The 24,138-nt window shown below is 39.1% G+C and overlaps 1 protein-coding gene across 7 annotated transcripts in view; it reads left to right on the plus strand.

Moving 5' to 3' along the window:
• Window positions 1-24,138, plus strand: part of PPP2R3A (protein phosphatase 2 regulatory subunit B''alpha) — a 196,234-nt gene that overhangs the window by 130,067 nt on the left and 42,029 nt on the right. For all 7 annotated transcript variants that reach the window (XM_064378719.1, XM_064378718.1, XM_064378717.1 and 4 more), the window contains 3 exons: window positions 1,212-1,286; window positions 8,793-8,879; window positions 19,122-19,278. In XM_064378719.1, coding sequence (XP_064234789.1) covers window positions 1,212-1,286; window positions 8,793-8,879; window positions 19,122-19,278 — 319 coding nt within the window. The remainder of the gene's footprint in view (window positions 1-1,211; window positions 1,287-8,792; window positions 8,880-19,121; window positions 19,279-24,138) is intronic.

Genomic DNA, 24,138 nt, shown 5'->3' on the forward strand with positions numbered 1-24,138 from the left:
CTAAGTATAAGATTATTTCCAAATAAAAAGTTAGCCAGGCATGGTGGCTCATGCCTGTAATCCCAGCACTTTGGGAGGCCAAGGTGGGTGGATCACTTGAGGTGAGGAATTCAAGACCAGCCTGGCCAACATGGTAAAAACCCATCTCCACTAAAAATACAAAAATTAACTGGGTATGGTGGCACACATCTGTAGTCCCAGCTACTGAGGAGGTTGAGGCACGACAGTCACTTGAATGCAGAGATGCAGAGGTTGTAGTAAGCCAAGCAGCACTGCACTCCAGCCTGGGAGGCAGAGCGAGACTCTATCTCAAAAAATAAAAATTATATAATATGTATAATAGTAAGAAGTCTAAAAAAAAGTTAAAGAAATAGCACCATTGATTTGAGACTATATATTGGTTAAATATAGCCAACTGCTCTGAAGAAACAAAGAAAAGATATATACTTGATGTCTGTTGATGACAAGCCAATTAATAGATTAGATCTGTAATGGCATATCTGTTTCCTCTGGTTAGTTAATAGTAATTATCTCTAATAGATTCTCTGGGCTCATTCAGAATGCTTTAAAAATCTAACTTGAAAATAAAAACAGTATTTTAAGGTTTTAATATTTCAGTAGTCTTCAATGATAAGATTGAAGATTTAAAAATAAATAAAATTCTAATTTGAGAAATGATTTATCCACACAATCATGATAAAATCTGATGGGCATTAACTGGCTTACACAGCTTAACAAAGAGAGATTCAAACTACTTGATTACATGGCTGGGTTTTTTTTCCAAAAAATATTTTCCATGATTCTAGATTATGAAAGAGGATCATTTTCATTGGCTTGTGTCTACTGTCCACCACATCCTTTCTGTGTAAATACACTTTATATAATACCTCTACATTAATCTGTGGGATGAATTTTTCTGATGTGCTGTTGATGTGTTAGAATTATAGTACATACCTCAGAGACATTTGATTCACAAATTACCAAACATAGCTAAAATCAAACTAACTTTTTTCTGAAGTATACTACATATACAGAAAAGCACACGTAAGTATGCTTATAATGAAATTTGAATTTAATAAAGAAATTTTAAGTGCATTATTCATTCTAAAATAGCAAGTTTGCTCAACTGGCAACATATACAGAAAGGAAAAGCTTCTATAGGCATAATTTTTGTATGCTTGTTAATTTAGTTTTGGTTTTGATTTTTTCAGGATGTGGTGGATACACACCCTGGTCTCACGTTCCTGAAAGATGCTCCAGAATTCCACTCTCGCTATATCACCACGGTAGGCTGAGTCATCTTTTTTCTTAATATAACTCCATAAGTCACCTTTTTATCACTGTCTACTATCCAGAATTTCAAATATCTATGCAAAAGGTAACATGGACTATAATGATTCTTTTAAGTGGAAGGAAGGTAAAATAAAATTGAATTCATAATATCTTCATTTTTACCTATTTTCCTTCTTGTTTGTGCCTAATACTTACAATATTAAAGTAATATATCCCTTTTGTCTGGTTTTATGAGGCATACCTTTTTCTGTGTTATGAATATTGATATCCAGTTGATCTTTAGCATTTCCAAATAAGACTGAAAAGAATTTTCAACAGCTTGTCCCTGTCACAGAAAGAGATTGGTCTCTAGTACCTCAAAGTTAGAACTGGAAATGATAATGAGAAATAATTTGTGTGAACAATGTAAGAATTTAAAATATACAAGCCATATATAATAGTCAGCCCGATTAAAAAAAAAAAAGAATTTAAAATAACAGTGATCACATTCCCATTTTGTGAGGAGCTCGCACTCCCTGTTTCTCAGGCACAGCCTCATTTGGTCAGTCCCAGATAGTGCAGGAATGATGTGAGTGCACGCAGGCCCACAGGGCATGGAGTAGCCATTTCACGCACCCTGCCCTAGGTCCCACATTATCTTTGGGGACATTCCACAGACCAGCCCCAGGGCCATTCACAGACACATTCTTAAGTGAGATGGCCCTTGCCTGTGGTTCAGATTCCTCAGCTAAACAGGGCAGTCTCCTCTGAGGACCACCCTCCTATACTTAGGGCACAGTTTGTTGGCCAAGGATATGTGAGGTTCTGCCGAGTTACAAAATACTACTGTTTTCTTCTCCTCCTGTAGAACTTTATTTTTCATTCAGTGCTTTTGCATTGGCTCTTTTGTTCTGCAAGAGTTGGGTTGGAAAAAGAAAAAATTTTGTAAGATTTTATTTGAGCCAGAAGGTGTCACTGTTATCTAAGACAATCTCAGAAGTTATTTTTTCCTGTTAACTGTGACTCTCTACTAAATTACCTCTACCACAATCAACCTGGCCTGTCGCCCTCATTTCAAACTTTGTTTATTTCTAATTGGTCTCCCTGTTACCACCCTGATTGCCCTGTAGTCTAGCCTCCACAAAGCAAACAATTGTCCTTTTAAAAAATCACCCAGATCATGTCACTCCTCTGCTCAAACCCACCAGTAGTTTCCCAGTTCATGTAGAATAAAACCCAAAGTCCTTGCCAAGACTCTCCATTATCCTCTTACACCCTGGCAACCCCTACTTTCTGATCTTATCTCCTACTTCCCACTCCTTTGCTTATTCTGCTTCAGCCACGATGAGCAAACCAAAACCACTTCTGCCTCAGATGCTTTGTTCTTCCTCTTTCCTTTGCTTGGAATGCTCTTCCTACAGATTTCCACATTGTCACTCCCCCACTTCATCCAGATATCTGCTCAGTTCCCTTATTTAGTGAGGCCTTCTGTGATCACTCTCTGTTTTTGTAACCTTTCTTTCTCTACCCCCTCCCCTTACACTGTTCCTTTTCCTGCTTTATTTTTCTTCTTAGCTCTAATCATCTGATATTTAATTTTTTGTTCGTTTCTTGTCCGTCTCCATCACTTATAAAAGCTCCATGTGAGCAGGAACTTTGTCTATATCCTCAGTACCTGGAATAGTACCCTAGAATAGCAGAATACCTAGAACAGTACCTAGAACAGTACCCTGGAATAATACACACAGTCAATAGGTACTGAGTGAATACATGAAATTATCTATGTTTAAGAATTCTAGGCCAGGCGCAGTGGCCCATGCCTGTAATCCCAGCACTTTGGGAGCCTGAGGCAGGCAGATTATTTGAGGCCAAACATTCAAGACCAGCTTGGCCAATGTGGTAAAACCCTATCTCTCCTAAAAATATAAAAATTAGCCAGGCATGATGGTGCACATCTGTAGTCCCAGCTACTTGGGAGAGACTGAGGCATGGGAATCACTTGAACCCAGGAGGCAGAGGTTACCGTGAGCCGAGATTCTCACCACTGCACTCCAGCCTGGGAGGCAAAGCAAGACTCTGTCTCAAAAAAAAAAAAAAAAAAGTTCTACACGAGCTCTGGCTGCAATCCCAAAGGGAAGGGAATTATTGAGTTCTGAATATTGACTGTTCAGGAAACGCAGGACATATTGACACCATAATATACACTCTTAAGAGTTGGAAAAGATGTTAGAAATAAACTAGTCCAAACAAGTTGGAATTAAACTAGTCCAAACTGTTGGCATGTATTCTTAGAGATGTTAAAGAACAAAAAAGTAAAATGGAAATAAAATTTTTCTCTAGCTTTCTAGTTTGCTATTTCCTTTTTTTTTCTTTCATGATCTTAATGAACACGTAGTTTAATATTTTTTGAAGTACTTGGACATTCAGTGGTATTTGGTCATCCAGCAAGTGGTCCCCAGGAAGTTTTATATTTTAGACTGAAAAGCCATGAAACCATTTTGTTCACATATAATTCACATTTTCTAATAAATAGTGTCATGTTAATAATAGTTAAACAAAATGAACTACACTGGTCAATAGGGTACAGTTAATTATCTCTGCTGTAATATTTTCATGACATTTGCATATAACTTTACATTTGTTAAATTTACACTTTGTTAATAGTATTATGCTGCTTTATCTCCACTGCACAAAAGTGAATCTGTTACTCAGAACCAGTCACTTAAGTGTAAAATACTTGTGATAAAATGATAATATGGCAACTCAAAACAGCACCATAACATAAATAGTAAACAAGACCTAATTGGGAACATTTCATGTGAATATGTACTGAGATAAGTGAATAACTGCCATTGTGATAAACTCATGAAAAGGGCAAATAAAAAGTATAAAAACAATATCTGGAAATAGAATTTTATTAGACTGGTTATCTGTTCTCCTCAGTGCCTTTTCTGTTATGAAACTTGGTCAGATAATGGCATGAAGTCATTGAAACCACTGCATTATTTCAGAGTACAGTGAGTTTTTCTAGAACAAATATAAAATAAGGCCTTCTTGTATGAAATTAATTTTGTTGTTAGACATAAAAGTGACCAAACTAAAAAGGCCATCATTCTCTACCCTGCTCATGGCAAAAACAGATAAGATCACACTATTTCTAAGACACATATAAAGCCCAGCCTCAGAATTAATGACAACTGTCTCAGAAAAAGCAAAATTATTTTATCATGTGACCCTATTGAATGTTAACATAACCTTCATGGCATACAGTTCTATAGAAGAACAATTATTATGTTTGCATGCTCTAGTGTTCCTTAGTTATTTCAGTTTGCATTTGGAAGAAACCACTGACACAGGGTATGATTCAAATATTAGCTTATGTGTATATATATGATGAAGGAAAGTTAGAAAACTTTTGTTTTCTATGTATCATTGAAAATCTGTGTTACAGGAAAAGACTTTGTTTAGTTAATTTGTCAGTGTTTTTAGACTGGAAAAATAGACCACCAACTATGTATACAGCAAAGAAGAACATCAGTACCCAAAAAAGAGATTGAACCTAAAGTCAGTCTGTATTCTTATTTCCAAAAAGAGTTAGCAGTTGAGAAATAAGTCTTTGATATTGAATGAAAATGAAAATTAGAAATACCAGCAAATCGTCACCCTTGAGTGCAGTTTTACATGCTGTGTAAAAATTGCCATTGAATAAAAGGTTTTGCTTATCCAAACCGACATATACCAACTTTTGAGGAAAGAAGTGCTCACTTGAGTTTTTAAAATAAGCAATAAGATTTAAAATACATCTTTATGACACTGGTGCTGGCAGTAGAGATATTTCTGTGGCTGGCTCCACTGTGTGTCTTAGTGATATATTGAGTATCTTGATTGGCCTGAATCCACCACTGTAGGCTGAAATGCCAGGATTTTCCTTGTGGAGGACAAGGTACTGATTTTCCTAGATGACTAAGCTACGGTGGAGACGGCTCACACTAAGAGCTTACTAACTCTTCCCCCGTGAAGACTTTTCCTCTTAACAGAGAAAAAAAATATTCTTATTAGATATATTTTTTTAAGTCCTAACTCTACAGAAGACCATGAAGAAATACTTCTCTGAGCTGTGTTAACCAAAGAGTGAATTTGAAATCTGTTCACCACTCCTGCCAAGTGAGAGCCAGGCTTCTAGCATTGGAGTTTGTTCTTCTGTACACATACATAGTAAAATTATTTGTAACTTCTATGTCTGTATTTAATTCATTTGTCAAAAAAACTATATGACAGAGCCATCAAACATTTCCATTCCTGGTGACCTATATTTGTGAATTCGAGGTTTCCAATTCAATAGATACCAAGAAGAAAGGAAACTGACTTATGATTCAACTTGTATATCAAATTGAATAAAGACCCCTTGGTGAAAGATGGCCAGATTTCATTTCCTTCACTAGTAGTAAATAGTTGTTCTAATTAAGATTTATTTTTTAATTTTATTTGATATTTTAAATGGTGATGAATTTCATTTACCTAAAGGTGAGCAGTTAGAAAAACAATAGTAATTAATGTAGAGTCAGCAGTTACATGCTTTACCACTAGATGGTGCTCCTACCTCAACCATCTAAAGTGCTGAATCAGTGATGTGGAAACCAATAAATGTGCTGATGAAGTGTTGTTTTCCTTTTGGAACCAGGTTATTTGGAGAATATTCTACACAGAATAAGGAAATTTAGGCTGTGGAAAAATGGAATACAAATACATTGTTTTATAGTATTAGAAAAGTAGGTTAGCACAGGCTAAAAATAGGAAATGCCTAACAGTCAAACTGCAGATTTTTAAAATTCTGTTAAAAAGAAGAGGAGATAAAATAAGCAAGAATGAATACAAATAATAAAGTTTTATAATTTTTAACACAGTAATTTCATAAATTATATAAAATATTTGAGTATATAAATATAAATTTTAGATAGAAAACTCATACTGTGAGATAAATTTACATTCAAAATCAAGAAATAAGACAAAAATCGCCCAGGCATGGTGGCTCACATTTGTAATCCCAGCACTTTGGGAGGCTGAGGCTGTGGATCACGAGATCAGAAGTTTGAAACCAGCCTGGCCAATATGGTAAAACCCTGTCTCTATTAAAAATACAAAAATTAGCTGGGCATGGTGGCACAAACCTATAGTCCCAGCTACTCAGGAGGCTAAGGCAGAGAATTGCTTGAACCTGGGAGGTGGAGGTTGCAGTGAGCCAAGATCACCACTGCACTCTAGCCTGGGTGACAGAACGAGACTCCATCTCAAAAAAAAAAAAAATCTTCAACAGAAAAATGTGGAGTAATTAATAATATATATTGAAATTGACTTTAACCTGAGAGAGAGAGGACATGGAATTATGATAAGTGAAATTCTTAATGTTTATTTTCACACATAAAATTTCTGTGCTAAAAATCCTCCATCATTTTTATATAAACTTCTGCCAAGCTAGTGCTAAGAATGCAATATTGAGTAAGACATGTTCTCTGTCCTCAGTGTCCTCAGAGTCTGAGTGGTTGGGACCAGTAGAGAAATTAGACACTGGCTAGTCCCAGCTCCCACCTAAGTCAGGAATCCTGTCAGCTTCTTCGTAAATACTTGTGGTGAAAAGAAACTTCATACAAACTCATTGCTTTATAGGGCTAATTTTAGGAAAGTCTTCCTTATATTGAAGCATTTCAGTATAAATACATTTCTATCTAGCAGTTCTAATTCTTCCCTTTGGTGCAACACAGAACAAGTCAGCTTCTTCTTGCACCCAACAGCCACTCAGATCTTGATCACCTCTAAACTGTAGTCTTATTTTTTTCTCAAGATTAAACATTACTATATTAGTAGCATCTTTCACAATCATTTTGAATATAGTTACACTTCCCTGTTTTGTTTTTTGCACATTTTATATGATTCTATCTATAAATAATAGAGAACAAATACTGATATATATGAAATACTAATTAGAGACCTTTCTTGGGTTGGCATCCATCTGCTATGCAAAATTCTGAGTAGAGTTGTTCAAATAGTTATGAAGCTAACTGCATTCTCTTAACACAAAGATAATACAAAAATATTTGTTCCACAACTTTTAAACCTCATTATTTTATCAAGCAGTTATGGACAACCTGATATACAGAAAGCACCATATAAGATGGTGGAATACAAGTCAAGAAAGACCTGGTCTCTTAGTGTTTGGAGCTGATGCTGGTCAGGTGCACCAGTGTTTAGAATGTAACCACAGGGACAGCTAAAAGAGGCTCAGGTGGTAGTGGGAGGAAAGAAGGCAGAACTCTAGTCAGTCCCTGTTCTGGGGCCTCCCATGGAGTGTGGCACTTGAGCCCAATCTGGAGGGTCAGAGGGGTTAGCCCTGATATCAGGGGTGGGGTGGTGAACACTGGACAGCTGAAATCTAGACCTTCATCCTGTTAGTAGTTTTTCCCTGTTCAGTTGAAGAATCACTCTTTCTGCTGAAGAATCCAGAAAAGAAAGGTGGTTTAGTCCCACATTAGGCCTATTCTTGGGAAAGATGTCCAAATATCTTGCCTCCTTTGTTCTTTTTCAAAATAGCTTGAAAAAGAGATCTAATCTCTTCCATGATAAAACCACCAAAGATAAAGGATTTCTGTATTATTATACTACCAAAATAAAGCACCCCCGCCCCCCCTCAAAAAATAAAGCTGCTTAAATTACTCTTCTTACCACTGCTTCCTTTAGGAGAAGAAAAGTAATCGGTAAAAGGGAAATGAAGTAGGTAGGAATGACTGCAGATAAAATTGTTAAGAATACACTGTGACCTCCTACCTCCAGGACTGCAGCTTCCATCTTCCTTCTCTGATCCTCTCCTATAGCACAGCACACACATCCTCAACCTAGACACATTTGCTTCTTATCTCTTCTCCCATTCTATCCAGGGTTTTCTCCAGAGTTGCAATTCTGCTGAACTCATTAAAACACCAGGTAATAACAAATATGTTCATGCCCAAATAAAAGTTAGGATATAACTTATCCCAGATGTATTTGAATTTCCATAGAGAGTTTTGAAGACTTGGTCTCAAGTGAATAAGACAATAATAACCAGAATAAGGCCCTCTTGAATCATACCACCTTGATAGCCATCCTTCTGACCAGTTAATCATTAAGCCAACCCAGCAGATATTTCCCACCTCATATGCCTTCCCAAAACATTGAGCCCAATAAGCATTACTTGAATCAGGCATTACTGTATAAATTAGAGGTAAACAAAAGAAGTGATGTGAAGGCAGCTGGGAAGTGAAGACTTGTGAGCAGAAGATCTTTTTTATTCTCAGAAGTGTAGAGGCAGATTTTAGAATATATAGATATAGATTTTAAAATACAGTGCTGATTTTTACTAGGAATTACACTTAACATAATCAAAAAGCTAAAAGTTAAATTGGTCCCAAGTATGTTCATAAGATGGCCTTTGAGAAAGTAGTGGAGATCTTTAATGTTTTTATTTGGTTTTATTTTCCTTTTGGAACCAGGTTATTCAGAGAATATTCTACACAGTCAACAGATCTTGGAGTGGAAAAATTACTTCGATGGAGATAAGAAAAAGCAACTTTTTGCAAGTATGCCTTTCGTTAGAATTCATGTGTCATGAGCAATTTAAGTAATGTTCTTTATTTAACAAATATTTGAGTGCTTACTCTATTCAAAGCACTGTCAGTACTTTCAGTCATTAAACAGTTATCAAATACCTCTCCTGGGACACTGGAATGTTTTGGGTGAAGGGGTAAAAACGAAGAGAATAATAAGGGATCTCTGCCTGAAGGCATGTACTCTGGAGCAAAAGAGAGAAATATAGAGACACCACACCTGACTTGATAAATTCCACAGACATAGATAAAAACATATAGAGAAGGCTTCACAATAGATGAGCCTGGAGGGGTGGGCCGGGACTAGGTTGGGAAGGGTCTTGGAAAGGCATTAGAAGATTTTGAAATTGATCTTTTCAGCAATGATTCTGTATCCAGCACCTGCTAGAGAAAAGTACTAAAAATTCCTTTTAAGAAAGAATACATTTTATTCAATTATTTTATTCATTTTACCAAATGAGAGAGAAAGTATTGACCACTAGTGGGAGCCTTTTACCGAAGTAATCTTCACGCCTGATTAAGCTTCTATAAACAAAAAAAATGAAATTGTTCATACTTGGGAGATAATGAAATGTTTTATTTTTATGAATCATACTAAATGAAATTTAGGCTAATAATACAACCTTATTTACTCTTTATTTTTTCCTATCTTCATCTGAGACAGACAAAATAATGAAGACTTGGCAAAATTAGCAGTCCATGATAGATATACAAACTTTTTTTATTCTAAAATGAACAATCATCATCACAGTCAGTGTTGATATTTATTGTACACCTGATGCCTGCCTGGGCTCTCAGTAGGTAATATGGGATGGGTTAAAATGGCAGTAATTCCATAATACCTCAAGAGTAATAATAATAATCTCCCACTTTCCTGAAGCACATTATAGATTGTAGTTTCTGAATCATTTTTATAATACATATTCTTTTTTTTTTTTTTTTTTTGAGACAGAGTCTTGCTCTGTTGCTCAGGCTGGAGTGCAGTGATGCAATCTCGGCTTACCACAACCTCCACCTCCCGAGTTCAAGTGATTCTCCTGCCGCAACCTCCCAAGTAGCTAGGAGTACAGGCGTGTGCCACCATGCCCGGCTAACTTTTGTATTTTTAGTAGAGCCGAGGTTTCACTATGTTGGCCAAGCTGGTCTCAAACTCCCAACCTCATTATCCACCCGCCTCAGCCTCCCAAAGTGTTGGGATTAAGGTATGAGCCACCGCACCCGGCCTAATCCATATTTTTTCTTTTTTTCTTTTTTGGCTTTTAAAATTAATCCATTTGTTTTAACCAATTGATAAAATTTGAGGCCCAAATAAATGATTTGTGTAAGATTACACACCAAGTAAGTTGCTGAACTGGAAAAAGAGCTCAAGTGTTCTGCTTTCTAAAGCATGAATTATTTTCTCCTCCCTTTCCTTCCCTGCCCTTCGCCTTAGTCTTCCTCTTGGTACATAAACAATACTCATAAAACAGTCAAATAATATGAACACATCTAGAGTAATAAATAAACAGAAGTCGCTATTTATTCTTCACTCTACTATTTTACTCCCTTTCCCCAGAGGGGGACTTTTATCATCTGTGGTTTTATTCTCTTGTAAATATATACACGTAGTATATAGTTTTGTTTTGTATGGCTGCTATTTTGAGAGTTTTTAAAAATATATGGGTTCATACTATTCTGTTAACTTTTTCACTTAACAGTGTCTCAGGGTTCTGTTTATTTCCATTTATGTAAGTCTATCTCATTCTTTTAACTACTGCATAATCAATTGCATGGCTCAACTGTAATTAATTACACATTCCTCTGTTGGTGTTCAAATCATTTTCAGAGTTCCTCTATTACAATGATCCAATAAACATCCTTGTTCCCTCCTCTTGTGTGTGTATGAGTAAGAATGTCTATAGAATAGACCACTGGAGGGAAAATCCTGAATCAAATAGTATGTGCATTTTTAATTTAATAGATTCTGCCAAGTTACCCTCCAAATAGCCTGCACTACTTTCACTTACTCAGCAACAAAAGTTGCTGTCTTCTTCATTTGATGCCAGTCCAGTGGGTAAAAATGATAGCTCTTTGCTTCTAAATATGTGTTTTATTGTAAGTGTTCTGCTTCTTACATATCAAAGGGCATTTTATAAAACAAAATATTATAAGCAAGTTTGGAAAACAGAAGAAAAACTATATTTTATCACCCTTATACAACTAGTATCATTTTTGTCTGTATTCATCTAGTCTCATTCATATGAATGTATGTATGTTTAGGACTTTACATTGTTCTTAGTGGGTACAATCTTCTATATTTTGTACGTACCACGTCATGATTTTCAGTGTAAACTTTTTAATTGTTACTGGCTGCATAATCTTCTATTGAGCAGATTTACCATAACTGAATAATAATAATTTACATTGTTTTTAATTTGCCAGAGCACTTTGGTTTACCAGTGTTTATATTTTAAAAAATAATTTTTTGTCAGAATACTAACATTTGCATTATGTATGAAATAGTCCTCCTTGTTTCTTATGTTTTTTACCTTGCATTCTATATTATTATTGATACGTGTTTCTTTTTTGTTAAATTTAACCATGTATGTTTGTCCATCTTTTTTTTTGTTTTTTGTTTGTTTGTTTTTATTGCATTTTAGGTTTTGGGGTACATGTAGAGAACATGCAAGATTGTTGCATAGGTGCATATGTGGCAGTGTGATTTGCTACCTTCCTCCCCTTCACCCTTATGTGCCATTTCTCCCCATGCCATCCCTCCCCAACTCCCCACCCCTCGCTGTCCCTCCCCTATTTCCCCCCAACAGGCCCCAGTGTATAGTGCTCCCCTCCCTGTGTCCTGTGTTCTCATTGTTCAACACCCATCTATGAGTGAGAACATGCGGTGTTTGATTTTGTGTTCCTGTGTCAGTTTGCTGAGAATGATGGCTTCCAGCTTCATCCATGTCCCTACAAAGGATGCAAACTCATCATTTTTGATGGCTGCATAATACTCCATGGTGTGTAGTGCCACATTTTCCCTGTCCAGTCTATCATCGATGGGCATTTGGGTTGGTTCCAGGTCTTTGCTATTGTAAACTGTGCTGCAATGAACATTCGTGTGCATATGTCCTTATAGTAGGGCGATTTATACTCCTTTAGATATATACCCAGTAATGGGATTGCTGGGTCAAATGGAATTTCTATTTCTAGATCCTTGAGGAATCGCCACACTGTCTTCCAGAATGGTTGAACTAATTTACATTCCCACCAACAGTGTAAAAGTGTTCCTATTTCTCCACATCCTCTCCAGCATCTGGTGTCTCCAAATTTTTTAATGATCGCCATTCTAATTGGCATGAGATGGTATCTCAATGTAGTTTTGATTTGCATTTCTCTAATGACGAGTGATGATGAGCATTTTTTCATTTGTTTGTTGGCCTCATGTATGTCTTCTTTTGTAAAGTATCTGTTCATATCCTTTGCCCATTTTTGAATGGGCTTGTTTGTTTTTTTCTGTTTTAGTTCATTGTAAATTCTGGACATCAGCCCTTTGTCAGATGGGTAAGCTGCAAAAATTTTTTCCCATTCTGTTGGTTGCCGATTCACTCTAATGATTGTTTCTTTTGCCGTGCAGAAGCTTTGGAGCTTGATTAGGTCCCATTTGTCTATTTTGGCTTTTGTTGCCAATGCTTTTGGTGTTTTGGTCATGAAGTCTTTGCCTACACCTATGTCCTGAATGGTTTTGCCTAGGTTTTCTTCTAGGGTTCTTATGGTGTTAGCTCTTATGTTTAAGTCTTTAATCCATCTGGAGTTAATTTTAGTGTAAGGTGTCAGGAAGGGGTCCAGTTTCTGCTTTCTGCACATGGCTAGCCAGTTTTCCCAACACCACTTATTAAACAGGGAATCCTTTCCCCATTGCTTGTTTTTGTCAGGTCTGTCAAAGATCAGATGGTTGTAGATTTGTTGTGTTGCCTCCGAGGCCTCTGTTCTGTTCCATTGGTCTATATCTCTGTTTTGGTACCAGTACCATGCTGTTTTGATTACTGTAGGCTTGCAGTATAGTTTGATGTCCAGTAGTGTGATGCCTCCCGCTTTGTTCTATTTGCTTAGAATTGACTTGCCTATGCGGGCTCTCTTTTGGTTCCATATGAAGTTTAAGGTGGTTTTCTCCAGTTCTGTGAAGAAGGTCATTGGTAGCTTGATGAGGATAGCGTTGAATCTGTAAATTACTTTGGGCAGTATGGCCATTTTCATGATATTGATTCTTCCTAACCATGAACATGGAATGTTTCTCCATCTGTTTGTGTCCTCTCTTATTTCGTTAAGCAGTGGTTTGTAGTTCTCCTTGAAGAGGTCCTTTACGTTCCTTGTTAGTTGTATTCCTAGGTATTTTATTCTCTTTGTAGCGATTGTGAATGGCAGTTCGTTCTTGATTTGGCTCTCTTTAAGTCTGTTATTGGTGTATAGGAATGCTTGTGATTTTTGCACATTAATTTTGTATCCTGAGACTTTGCTGAAGTTGCTTATCAGTTTCAGGAGATTTTGGGCTGAGACGATGGGGTCTTCCAGATATACAATCATGTCGTCTGTAAATAGAGACAGTTTGACTTCCTCCTTTCCTAATTGAATACCCTTTATTTCTTTTTCTTGCCTGATTGCTCTGGCTAGAACTTACAGTACTAGATTGAATAGGAGTGGTGAGAGAGGGCATCCTTGTCTAGTGCCAGATTTCAAAGGGAATGCTTCCAGTTTTTGCCCATTCAGTATGGTATTGGCTGTTGGTTTGTCATAAATAGCTTTTATTATTTTGAGATACGTTCCGTCAATACCTAGTTTATTGAGGGTTTTTAGCATAAAGGGCTGTTGAATTTTGTTGAAGGCCTTCTCTGCATCAATTGAGATAATTATGTGGTTTTTGTCTTTGGTTCTGTTTATGTGGTGAATTACATTTATAGACTTGCATATGTTGAACCAGCCTTGCATCCCTGTGATGAATCATACTTGATCATGGTGGATAAGCTTTTTGATGTGTTGTTGCAATCAGCTTGCCAGTATTTTATTGAAGATTTTTGCATCTATGTCCATCATGGATATTGGCCTATAGTTTTCTTTTCTTGTTGAGTCTCTGCTGGGTTTTGGTATCAGGATGATGTTGGTCTCATAAAATGACTTGGGAAGGATTCCCTCTTTTTGGATTACTTGGAATAGTTTCAGAAGGAATGGTATCAGCTTCTCTTTGTATGTCTGGTAGAATTTGGCTGTGAACCCATCTGGACCTGGGCTTTTTTTGGGTGGTAGGCTCTTAATTGCTGCCTCGACTTCAGACCTTGTTATTGGTCTATTCAGGGTTTCGACTTCTTCCTGGTTTAGGCTTGGGAGGAGGCAACTGTCCAGGAATTTATCCATTTCTTCCAGCTTTTCTAGTTTATGTGCATAGAGTTGTTTGTAATAATCTCTGATGATGGTTTGAATTTCTGTGGAATCTGTGCTGATATCCTCTTTATCATTTTTTATTGCATCTATTTGGTTATTCTCTCTTTTCTTTTTTATTAATCTGGCTAGTGGTCTGTCTATTTTGTTGATCTTTTCAAAAAACCAGCTCCTGGATTTATTGATTATTTGAAGGGTTTTTCGTGTCTCTATCTCCTTCAGTTCTTCTCTGATCTTAGTTATTTCTTGTCTTCTGCTAGGTTTTGAGTTTTTTTGATCTTGTTCCTCTAGCTCTTTCAGTTTTGACGATAGGGTGTCAATTTTAGATCTCTCCTTGTTTCTCATGTGGGCACTTAAATTGCTATATATTTTCCTCTAGAGACTGTTTTAAATGTGTCCCAGAGATTCTGGTATGTGGTGTCTTCGTTCTCGTTGGTTTCGAAGAACATCTTTATTTCTGCCTTCTTTTCATTGTTTATCCAGTCAACATTCAAGAGAAAGTTGTTCATTTTCCATGAAGCTGTGTGGTTCTGGGTTGGTTTCTGAATTCTGAGTTCTAACTTGATTCCACTGTGGTCTGAGAGACTGTTTGTTATGGTTTCCGTTCTTTTGCATTTGCTGAATTATGCACTTCCAATTATGTGGTCAATTTTAGAGTAGGTGTGATGTGGTGCTGAGAAGAATGTATATTCTGTGGATTTGGGGTGGAGAGTTCTGTAAATGTCTATTAGGTTTGCTTGTTCCAGCTCTGACTTCAAGTCCTGGATGTCCTTGTTAATTTTCTGTCTCGTTGATCTGTCTAATATTGACAATGGTGTGTTAAAGTCTCCCACTATTATTGTCTGGGAGTCTAGGTCTCTTTGTAAGTCATTAAGAACTTGCCTTATGTATCTGGGTGCTCCTGTATTAGGTGCATATATATTTAGGATCGTTAGCTCTTCTTGATGCATTGATCCTTTTACCATTATGTAATGTCCTTCTTTGTCTCTTTTGATCTTTGTTGCTTTAAAGTCTATTTTATCAGAGATGAGAATTGCATGCAACTCCTGCTTTTTTTGCTCTCCATTTGCTTGGTAAATCTTCCTCCATCCCTTTATTTTGAGCCTGTGTGTATCCTTGCATGTGAGATGGGTTTCCTGGATACAGCACACTGATGGATTTTGGCTTTTTATCCAATTTGCCAGTCTGTGTCTTTTGATTGGGGCATTTAGTCCATTTACATTTAGGGTTAATATTGTTATGTGTGAATTTGCTACTGCCATTTTGATGCTAGCTGGCTGTTTTGCCCGTTGGTTGATGCAGATTCTTCATTGTGTTGATGCTCTTTACCATTTGGTATGTTTTTAGAGTGGCTGGTATTGGTTGTTCTTTTCTATGTGTAGTGCCTCTTTCAGGAGCTCTTGTAAAGCAGGTCTGGTGGTGATGAAATCTCTGAGTACTTGCTTTTTCACAAAGGATTTTATTTTTCCTTCACTTATGAAGCTTAGTTTGGCTGGATATGAAATTCTGGGTTGAAAGTTCTTTTCTTTAAGGATGTTGAATATTGGCCCCCACTCTCTTCTGGCTTGTAGGGTTTCTGCTGAGAGATCTGCTGTGAGTCTGATGGGCTTCCCTTTGTGGGTAACCCGACCTTTCTCTCTGGCTGCCCTTAGCATTTTCTCCTTCATTTCAACCCTGGTGAATCTGACGATTATGTGCCTCAGGGTTGCTCTTCTAGAGGAATATAATATCTTTGTGGTGTTCTCTGTATTTCCTGGACTTGAGTATTGGCCTGCCTTGCTAGGTTGGGGAAGTTTTCCTGGATAATATCCTGAAGAGTATTTTCCAGCTTGGATTCGTTCTCTTCATCACATTCAGGTACACCTATCAAATGTAGATTAGATCTTTTCACATAGTCCCATATTTCTTGTTGACTTTGTTCATTCCTTTTTACCCTGTTTTCTGTAATCTTGCCTTCTCGTTTTATTTCATTGAGTTGATCTTCGACCTCAGATATCCTTTCTTCTACTTGGTCAATTCGGCTGTTGAAACTTGTGCATGCTTCGCGAAGTTCTCGTGTTGTGTTTTTCAGCTCCATCAATTCACTCATATTCCTCTCTAAGTTGTCCATTCTCATTAGCATTTCATCAAGTCTTTTTTCAAGGTTCTTAGTTTCTTTGCATTGGGTTAGAACATGTTCTTTTAGCTCATGGAAGTTTCTTATTATCCACTTTCTGAAGGCTGATTCTGTCATTTTATCACACTCATTCTCCATCCAGTCTTGTTCCCTTGCTGGTGAGGGGTTGTGATCCCTTGTAGGAGGAGAGGTGTTCTGGTCTCGGGTGTTTTCATCCTTTTTGCTCTGGTTTCTTCCCATCTTTGTGGATTTATCCACCTGTCGACTTTGTAGTTGTTGACTTTCTGATTTTGGTAAGTTTAGATCTGTAGCAGCAGAACTCATAAACCCCTTTTTTTTTCCCCAGGTGTTCTGTCTCAGGGAGTTAGGGCTTTATAAGTTTCCGCTGTGCTGCTGCCGTTTTTTTTTGTTGTTGTTGTTGTTGTTTTTCCTTCGCCTTCAGGGCTGCCCTGCCCACAAGGAGGCAGCCTAGTCACTCTCAGCCTGCAGAGGCTTTGCTGAGCTGCTGTGGGCTCCGCCCAGCTGCCGTGTGAACTTCCCTCTCGGTAATGGCGGGTTGCCTTGGCGACAGCAGGTTGCCTCGGCTACTGCAAGCTGCCTCCGTAATGGCGGACGCCCCTGCCCCACAGAGGTGGACCCCCCTGCCCCACAGAGGTGGACCGTCCCGGTTTCAGTTGTCCTTGCTGTGAGAGTCCCAACCCAGAGCGTTTCCAATTGCTGTTCTTTTGTTTTTGTTTTTGTTTTTGTGGGGGTGGGACCAGCCGGGCCTGATCACCTGGCTCCCTGACTCAGAGCCTTTTGGTTTTTAGTTGAACGGTCGGCTCTCTACCAGGTGACCTGGTCGCCTGTTGAATAGGCTCCAGGATCTGTGTGCTTTCCCGTGCGGCGACCCACTGCATCGGCTGAAACCGCAGCTCTGAGATTCGTGGCGCTTTTTTTGCCCGGGAATCTCCTGGTCTGGCTCTGTTTCAGCTCCCCTTGCTGGCTAAGAGGGGACACAGTCTCGTTTACTCTGCACCAGGAGCCGCTGCGCTGGCTGAAACCGCGGCTCTGAGATTCGTGGTGCTTTTTTGCCCCAGAATCTCCTGGCCTGGCTCCCTGTTTCAGCTCCCCTTGCTGGCTAAGAAGGGACATAGTCTCGTTTACTCTGCACCAGGAGCCACTGAGCAGGCTGGAACCGCGGCTCAGAGATTCGTGGCACTTTTTTGCCTGGAAATCTCCTGGCCTGGCTCCCTGTTTCAGCTCCCCTTGCTGGCTAAGAGGGGACACAGTCTCGTTTACTCTGCACTGGGAACCGATGCACCTGGGCGCAGGCAAAACAGGCGCGCCGGCTAAAACAGCCACGCTGGTGACCCGTGGGGCTCCTCTGCCTGGGAATCTCCTGGTCTGTGGGCAGTAAAAATCCATCTGGAAATGCGGCGTCCACTCACCCTCTGCGCTTTCACACGGACCTCCAATCCTGAGCTCCTCCTAACCGGCCATCTTGGATCAGTCCCCTCATCTTTTTTTTTTTTTTAACCTTCCTTATACTTTTTTAGACGTATCCCTTTTAGATGCATATAGGTAGGTCTGTTTCGGGGGCATAGTTTTGATACTCAATCAAAAAACATTTTAATAGGGAGATGTAATTCACTTATCTTTATTGTGACTATTCATATATCTGATTTTATTTCTGCTATTTCATTTTGGTTTTTTAATATTTCTTATGTTTTCTGTGGTTTATTCTTCTAAGTCTTTCACTTCTGAAAATGTCTTTATCTGCGCACTTATATAATAATTTGGCTGACTAGAGAATTGTGGGTTCAATATCATTGATTCTGGTGTTTGCCCTAGGGGAATACAGTGAGTCAGGGAAGACCCAGGTTTACTTCCAGCTCTGAGCCCTGCATCTCTACCTGCCATGCCTATGCCAGACCACCATGTATCATCTGTTGTATATATGAGTAACCTTTGTGATATAAACATGATTTTATTACAAAACCAAATCCTCTATGTAGATGCCTACTCCTCTTAATATTGCTCACATAACTTTGAAAGTTAAAAACTGTTTGTTTCTGGCCGAGTAATTAAGACTGTGATCTAATTGTTCTGTGCATGCTACTCTCTGACCTCTGACCAACATAGTCCCCAAGGTAATGGTACTTTCCTTCCCCTGCTTTTATATCCTCCACAGCATCCAGCCCTTCACTGAGCATATTACAGAGCTCAGTAAATGCTTATAGATTGATCAGTTGCTTAAAGATAGGATGAGGTTGCCTATTAAAAGGTTTCTGATTTGGTACCAGAAACAAAATTTTAAATTCAGTTTAAAACAGAAATTCAGGGCCAAGCACGGTGGCTCAAGCCTGTAATCCCAGCACTTTGGGAGGCCGAGGCGGGTGGATCACAAGGTCAAGAGATCGAGACCATCCTGGCCAACATGGTGAAACCCCGTCTCTACTAATACAAAAAATTAGCTGGGCATGGTGGCGCATGCCTGTAATCCCAGCTACTCAGGAGGCTGAGGCAGGAGAATTGCCTGAACCCAGGAGGCGGAGGTTGTGGTGAGCCAAGATTGCGCCATTGCACTCCAGCCTGGGTAACAAGAGCGAAACTCCATCTCAAAAAAAAACAGAAATTCACTAGACTCTGTACAGTGGCCAAAGCTGCTTTTTCATAATTTTTAAATTCTTGTTTTCATATCATTTCAGACCCTAGCACTTTTGGAAGAAGAGGAAGATATAAACCAAATTACAGATTACTTCTCCTATGAACATTTCTATGTTATTTATTGTAAATTCTGGGAACTAGATACTGATCACGACCTCTACATCAGCCAGGCTGATCTGTCTCGATACAATGACCAGGGTAAGTGATTCTGTAGATGATAAGACTTAACCATTTTGAAGAGTTATATAAATCATCACTACTCATTAGGAGAAATTCCCATTTCCTAAATTCTAAACCTAATCAAGTCCTCTTTACAGGCCAGGAATTTTTAAGAGGGGATGAGTGCAGATAATATAATTTTTTTATTAAATTAATAAAAGGCCAGATGTAGGAGAAAGGAGTTTGGAGGTAAGTAAGCAATCACAGTCTTAGTTTTGATAAAGCGATGAGTCTTTATGCTGGTGTGTATTTTCTGATGATGAGTTGAATAAGATCCACACCTGTGTAAATCTGTTTGAAAGAGAGTATGTATGCACGTTTATAAACCTTTCCACTTAACAATATTTCTATAAAAACCCAAGGATGAAAATAATGTTTCTAATTTGCCAAGTTTTGTTTTCAAGGATTCACAAAAACTTACTTTTGGAAATTTAGTTCCATATTGTCTCTGCAGATGAATTTTGTATGCTTTCTTTTGTCAGAAGGCAATTACATATCACATGATAATACCCCTTTTGCTTCATTTTGCCAGTGTGAAATCTAGAACCTATTGCCTACTGATTTAATATTCTTATTTTTTTGAGACAGGGTTTCACTTTGTCACCCAGGCTGGAATGCAGTAGCATGAACACAGCTCACTGCAGCCTTGACCTCCTGGGCTGAAGCCATCCTCCCACCTCAGCCCCTAAGTATCTCGGACTACAGGCACATGCCACCACACCTGGCTAATTTTTTTTGTGTATTTTTTGTAAAGATGGTGATATGGTTTGGCTATGTTCCCACCCATAGCTCATCTTGAATTGTAGCTCTCATAATCCCCACCTGTTGTGAGAGGGACCCAGTGGCAGGTAATTTAATCATGGGGGTGGTCTTTCCCATGCAGTTCTCATGATAGTGCATAAGTCTCATGAGATCTGATGGTTTTATAAAGGGGAGTTTCCCTGCACATGCTCTCTTGCCTGCCACCACGTAAGATGTGCCATTGCTTCTCCTTTGCCTTCTTCCATGATTGTGAGTCTTCCTCAGCCATGTGGAACTGTGAGTCCATTAAACCTCTTTCCATTATAAATTACCCAGTCTTGGGTATGTCTTTAGTAGCAGCATGAGAACAGACTAATACAGTAAATTGGTACCAGTAGAGTGGGACACTGCTTTAAAGACGCTGAAAATGTGGAAGTGACTTTGGAACTAGGTAAAGACAGAGGTTGGAACAGTTTGGAGGGCTCAGAAGAAGACGTGAACATGTGGGAAAGTTTGGAACTTCCTAGAGACTTGTGGAATGGCTTTGACCAAAATGCTGATAGTGATATGGACAGTAAAAATCCAGGCTTAAGCTTAGGTGGAGATGAGGGACTTGTTGGGAACTAGAGTAAAGGTCACTCTTGCTATGCAAAGAGACAGGTGGCATTTTGCCCCTGCCCTAGAGATCTGTGGAACTTTGAACTTGAGAAAGATGACTTGGGGTATCTGGTGGAAGAAATTCCTAAGTGGCAAAGCGTTCAAGAGGTGACAGTGCATAAAAGTTTAGAAAATTTGCAGCCCGATTATGCAGTAGAAAATAAAAACCCATTTTCTGGGGAGAAATTCAAGCCTACTGCAGAAGTTTGCATAAATAACCGGGAACCAAATGCTAATCACCAAGGCAATGGGGAAAATGTCTCCAGGGCATGTCAGAGACCTTCATGACAGCCCCTCCCATCACAGGCCTGGAGGCCTAGGAGAGAAAAAATGGTTTTCTGGGCTGCGCCCAGAGCCCCCCTGCTCTATGCAGCCTCTGAATATGGGGTCCTGCATCCTAGCTGTTTCAGCTCCAGCCATGGCCAAAAGGGGCCAACATTCAGCTCAGTCCATTGCTTCAGAGGGTGAAAACCCCAAGCCTGGGTGGCTTCTTTGGTGTTGGTCCTGCAGGTACACAGAAGTCGAGTATTGAGGTTTGGGAACCTCCACCTAGATTTCAGCGGTTGTATTAAAACACCTGGGTGTCCAGGCAGAAATTTACTGCACAGGCAGAGCCCTCATGGAGAACCTCTGCTAGGGCAGTGTGGAAGGGAAATATGGGGTTGGAGCCTCCACACAGAGTCCTTACTGGGGCACCAACTAGTGAAGCTTAAGAAGAGGGCCACCATCCTCCAGACCCCAGAATGGTAGATCCACTAACAGCTTGCACCATGTGCCTGGAAAAGCCACAGACACTCAATGCCAGCCCATGAAAGCAGCCAGGAGGGGAGCTGTACCCTGTAAAGCCACAGGGTTAGAGCTGTCCCAGGCCATGGGAACCCACCTCTTGCATCAGTGTGCCCTGGATGTGAGACATAGTCAAAAAAGATCATTTTGGAACTTTAAGGTTTAATGACTGCACTATTGGATTTCAGAGTTTCATGGGGCCTGTTGCCCCTTTGTTTTGGCTAATTTCTCCAATTTGGAACACATATATTTTTACCAATGCCCGTATCCCCATTGTATCTAGGAAGTAACTAAGTTGCTTTTGATTTTACAGGTGCATAGGTGGAAGGGACTTGGGTTGTCTCAGATGAGACTTTGGACTGTGGACTTTAGAGTGAATGCTAAAATGAGTTAAGACTTTGGGGGGACTGTTGCATGATTGGTTTTGAAATGTGAGGACCTGAGATTTGGGAGGAGCCATGGGTGGAACAATACAGTTCAGATGTGTTCCTACCCAAATTTCATCTTGAATTGTAGCTCCCATAATCCCCATGTGTCATGGGAGGGAATCAGTAGGAGTTAATTGAATCATGGGGGCAGGTCTTTCCTGTGTTGCTCTCATGATAGTGAATAAGTCTCACGAGAGCTGATGGTTGTATGAAGGGGAGTTCCCCTGTACACATCCCTGCTGCCACGTAAGATGTGCCTTTGCTTCTTCTTTGCCTTTGGACATGATTATGAGGCCTCCCCAGCCTCATGAAAGTGTGAGTCCATTAAACCTCTTCCCTTTATAAATTATCCAGTCTCAGGTGTGTCTTCATTAGCAGCATGAGAACAGACTAATACAGATGAGGTTTTGCCATGTTGTCCAAGCTGGTCTCAAACTCCTGAGCTCAAGCAATCCATCTACCTCGGCCTCCCAAAGTGCTAGTATTGCAGGCATGATCTACCAAACCTGGCCTGACTTAATATTGTTAACTAAGCACCAAATACATTGATTCATTCTTCTCTCATAAGATTGTCCATGTTCTGTCCTTAAATACTTTCTCATGTTGATTTTTAAATAATACTGTCGTTTTTTAGATATAGCAGAGTATAAATGTTAAATAAATGTATTGAATTTTGTTTTTGTTTTTTGGTATGTCTGTTACTAATGGTATGCATCTTAAGAAAAGGCTAATAGGGCTGGGGGCAGTGGCTCATGCCTGTAATACCAAAACTCTAGTAGGCCAAGGTGAGTGGATCACTTGAACCCAAGAGTTCAAGACCAGCCTGGGCAACATGGTGAAACCCTGTCTCTACAAAAAAATACAAATATTAAAAAATAAATAATTGCTTTTAAATGACAAAATAAATTCAAAAATTCATCAGCCTGTGGTGGCACATGCCTGTAGTCCCAGCTACTCAGGAGGCTGAGATGGGAGGATTGCCTGAACCTGGGGAAGTTGAGGACGCAGTGAGCCATGATGGTGCTGCTGCACTCTAGCCTGAGCAACAGGGAGACCCTGTCTCAAAAAAATAAAAAAAGAAAAGGCTTGTACATGATGTCAGGTTTCACAGAGCTTTGCATATTTAAGAAATAAAGTTCTTGCTTTCAAATTCTCAGGTACCAAGCAGACATCGAGGGGAAATACTGAAATGTACTTATTGGTCAACATGTTAGTATTGTTACCTCCCTTCTTCATGTAATCATAACCTTCTTGTCACCAGAATAACATAAAGATGAAGATATTCAGAGGGCTGTCAGCTTTTTTAGCTATGCTCCTTCCAATTACCAATGAACACATTGTCTATACCACATGAGCCAGCCTCCAGAGGTCATGCACAACACTGTGGCTCTAAAACTCCCTCTCTGGATGATATAACCATAATTTCTCATTAAATCCCCAAATATTGTATATACTCACATAGCAACTCACTAAGTTCAGAAAAGCAGGTATCTAGGCCTGCATAAATGAAGGGGCCACTGAACACTACATAATTACCCACTCACGAGACTGTCCTTAATGAGACAACATGAAATAACATGATCTTCAATTTTAGGAAGCCAAACCTTCCCAAGCTAAAAAAAAAAAGCCTTAAAAAAAAAAGATTTTGGCTTTGCAATTAAATATCCTTGCCTTTCCTACATAACCCTCTTTTTTTCTATCTAGTACAAATTATCAACGCCATTATCCAATGTTCAACAAAATATAAAAGGTCTTTATATAAGCTTTGGTGTGTGGCCAGGCATGGCTGTACCAATACACATATTCCCAACTTTCTTTGGCCAAGCTAATTTACCTTTATGCTGACTGTACCTAATTGTATGCAGAAGAATTTGATGCTGATAGCTACCAAGTCCCTACTGACCTTATAGCTGGTCCTGAAATTTTAGTCAGGATTTTTAACGGGTGTCCCCATTGCCTGGGGAACCTGTTAAAAGAAAGAACAGGTCTCTAGGTCAGTCTCGGTGTGTCTGTCTGTCTCTGTCTCTCTCTCTCTCTCTCTCTCTCTCTCTCTCTCTCTCTCTCTCTCCCTCCCTCCCTCCCTCCCTCCCTCCCCCCGCCCCAACATGCTAACTTAAACTATAATTGTCTCTTTGAATAAAACTTCCTGATGGAATTTCTAAAAATATTATGTTAGATCATGTTAAACCCTGGACTTTTATGGAATGGGAATATAAGAAAAGTCTGT

The sequence above is a fragment of the Aotus nancymaae genome, unplaced genomic scaffold (genome assembly GCF_030222135.1).
Source record: "Aotus nancymaae isolate 86718 unplaced genomic scaffold, 86718_ANA_hifiasm-v0.15.2.pri h1tg000019l, whole genome shotgun sequence".
NCBI classification, from domain to species: Eukaryota; Metazoa; Chordata; class Mammalia; order Primates; family Aotidae; genus Aotus; species Aotus nancymaae.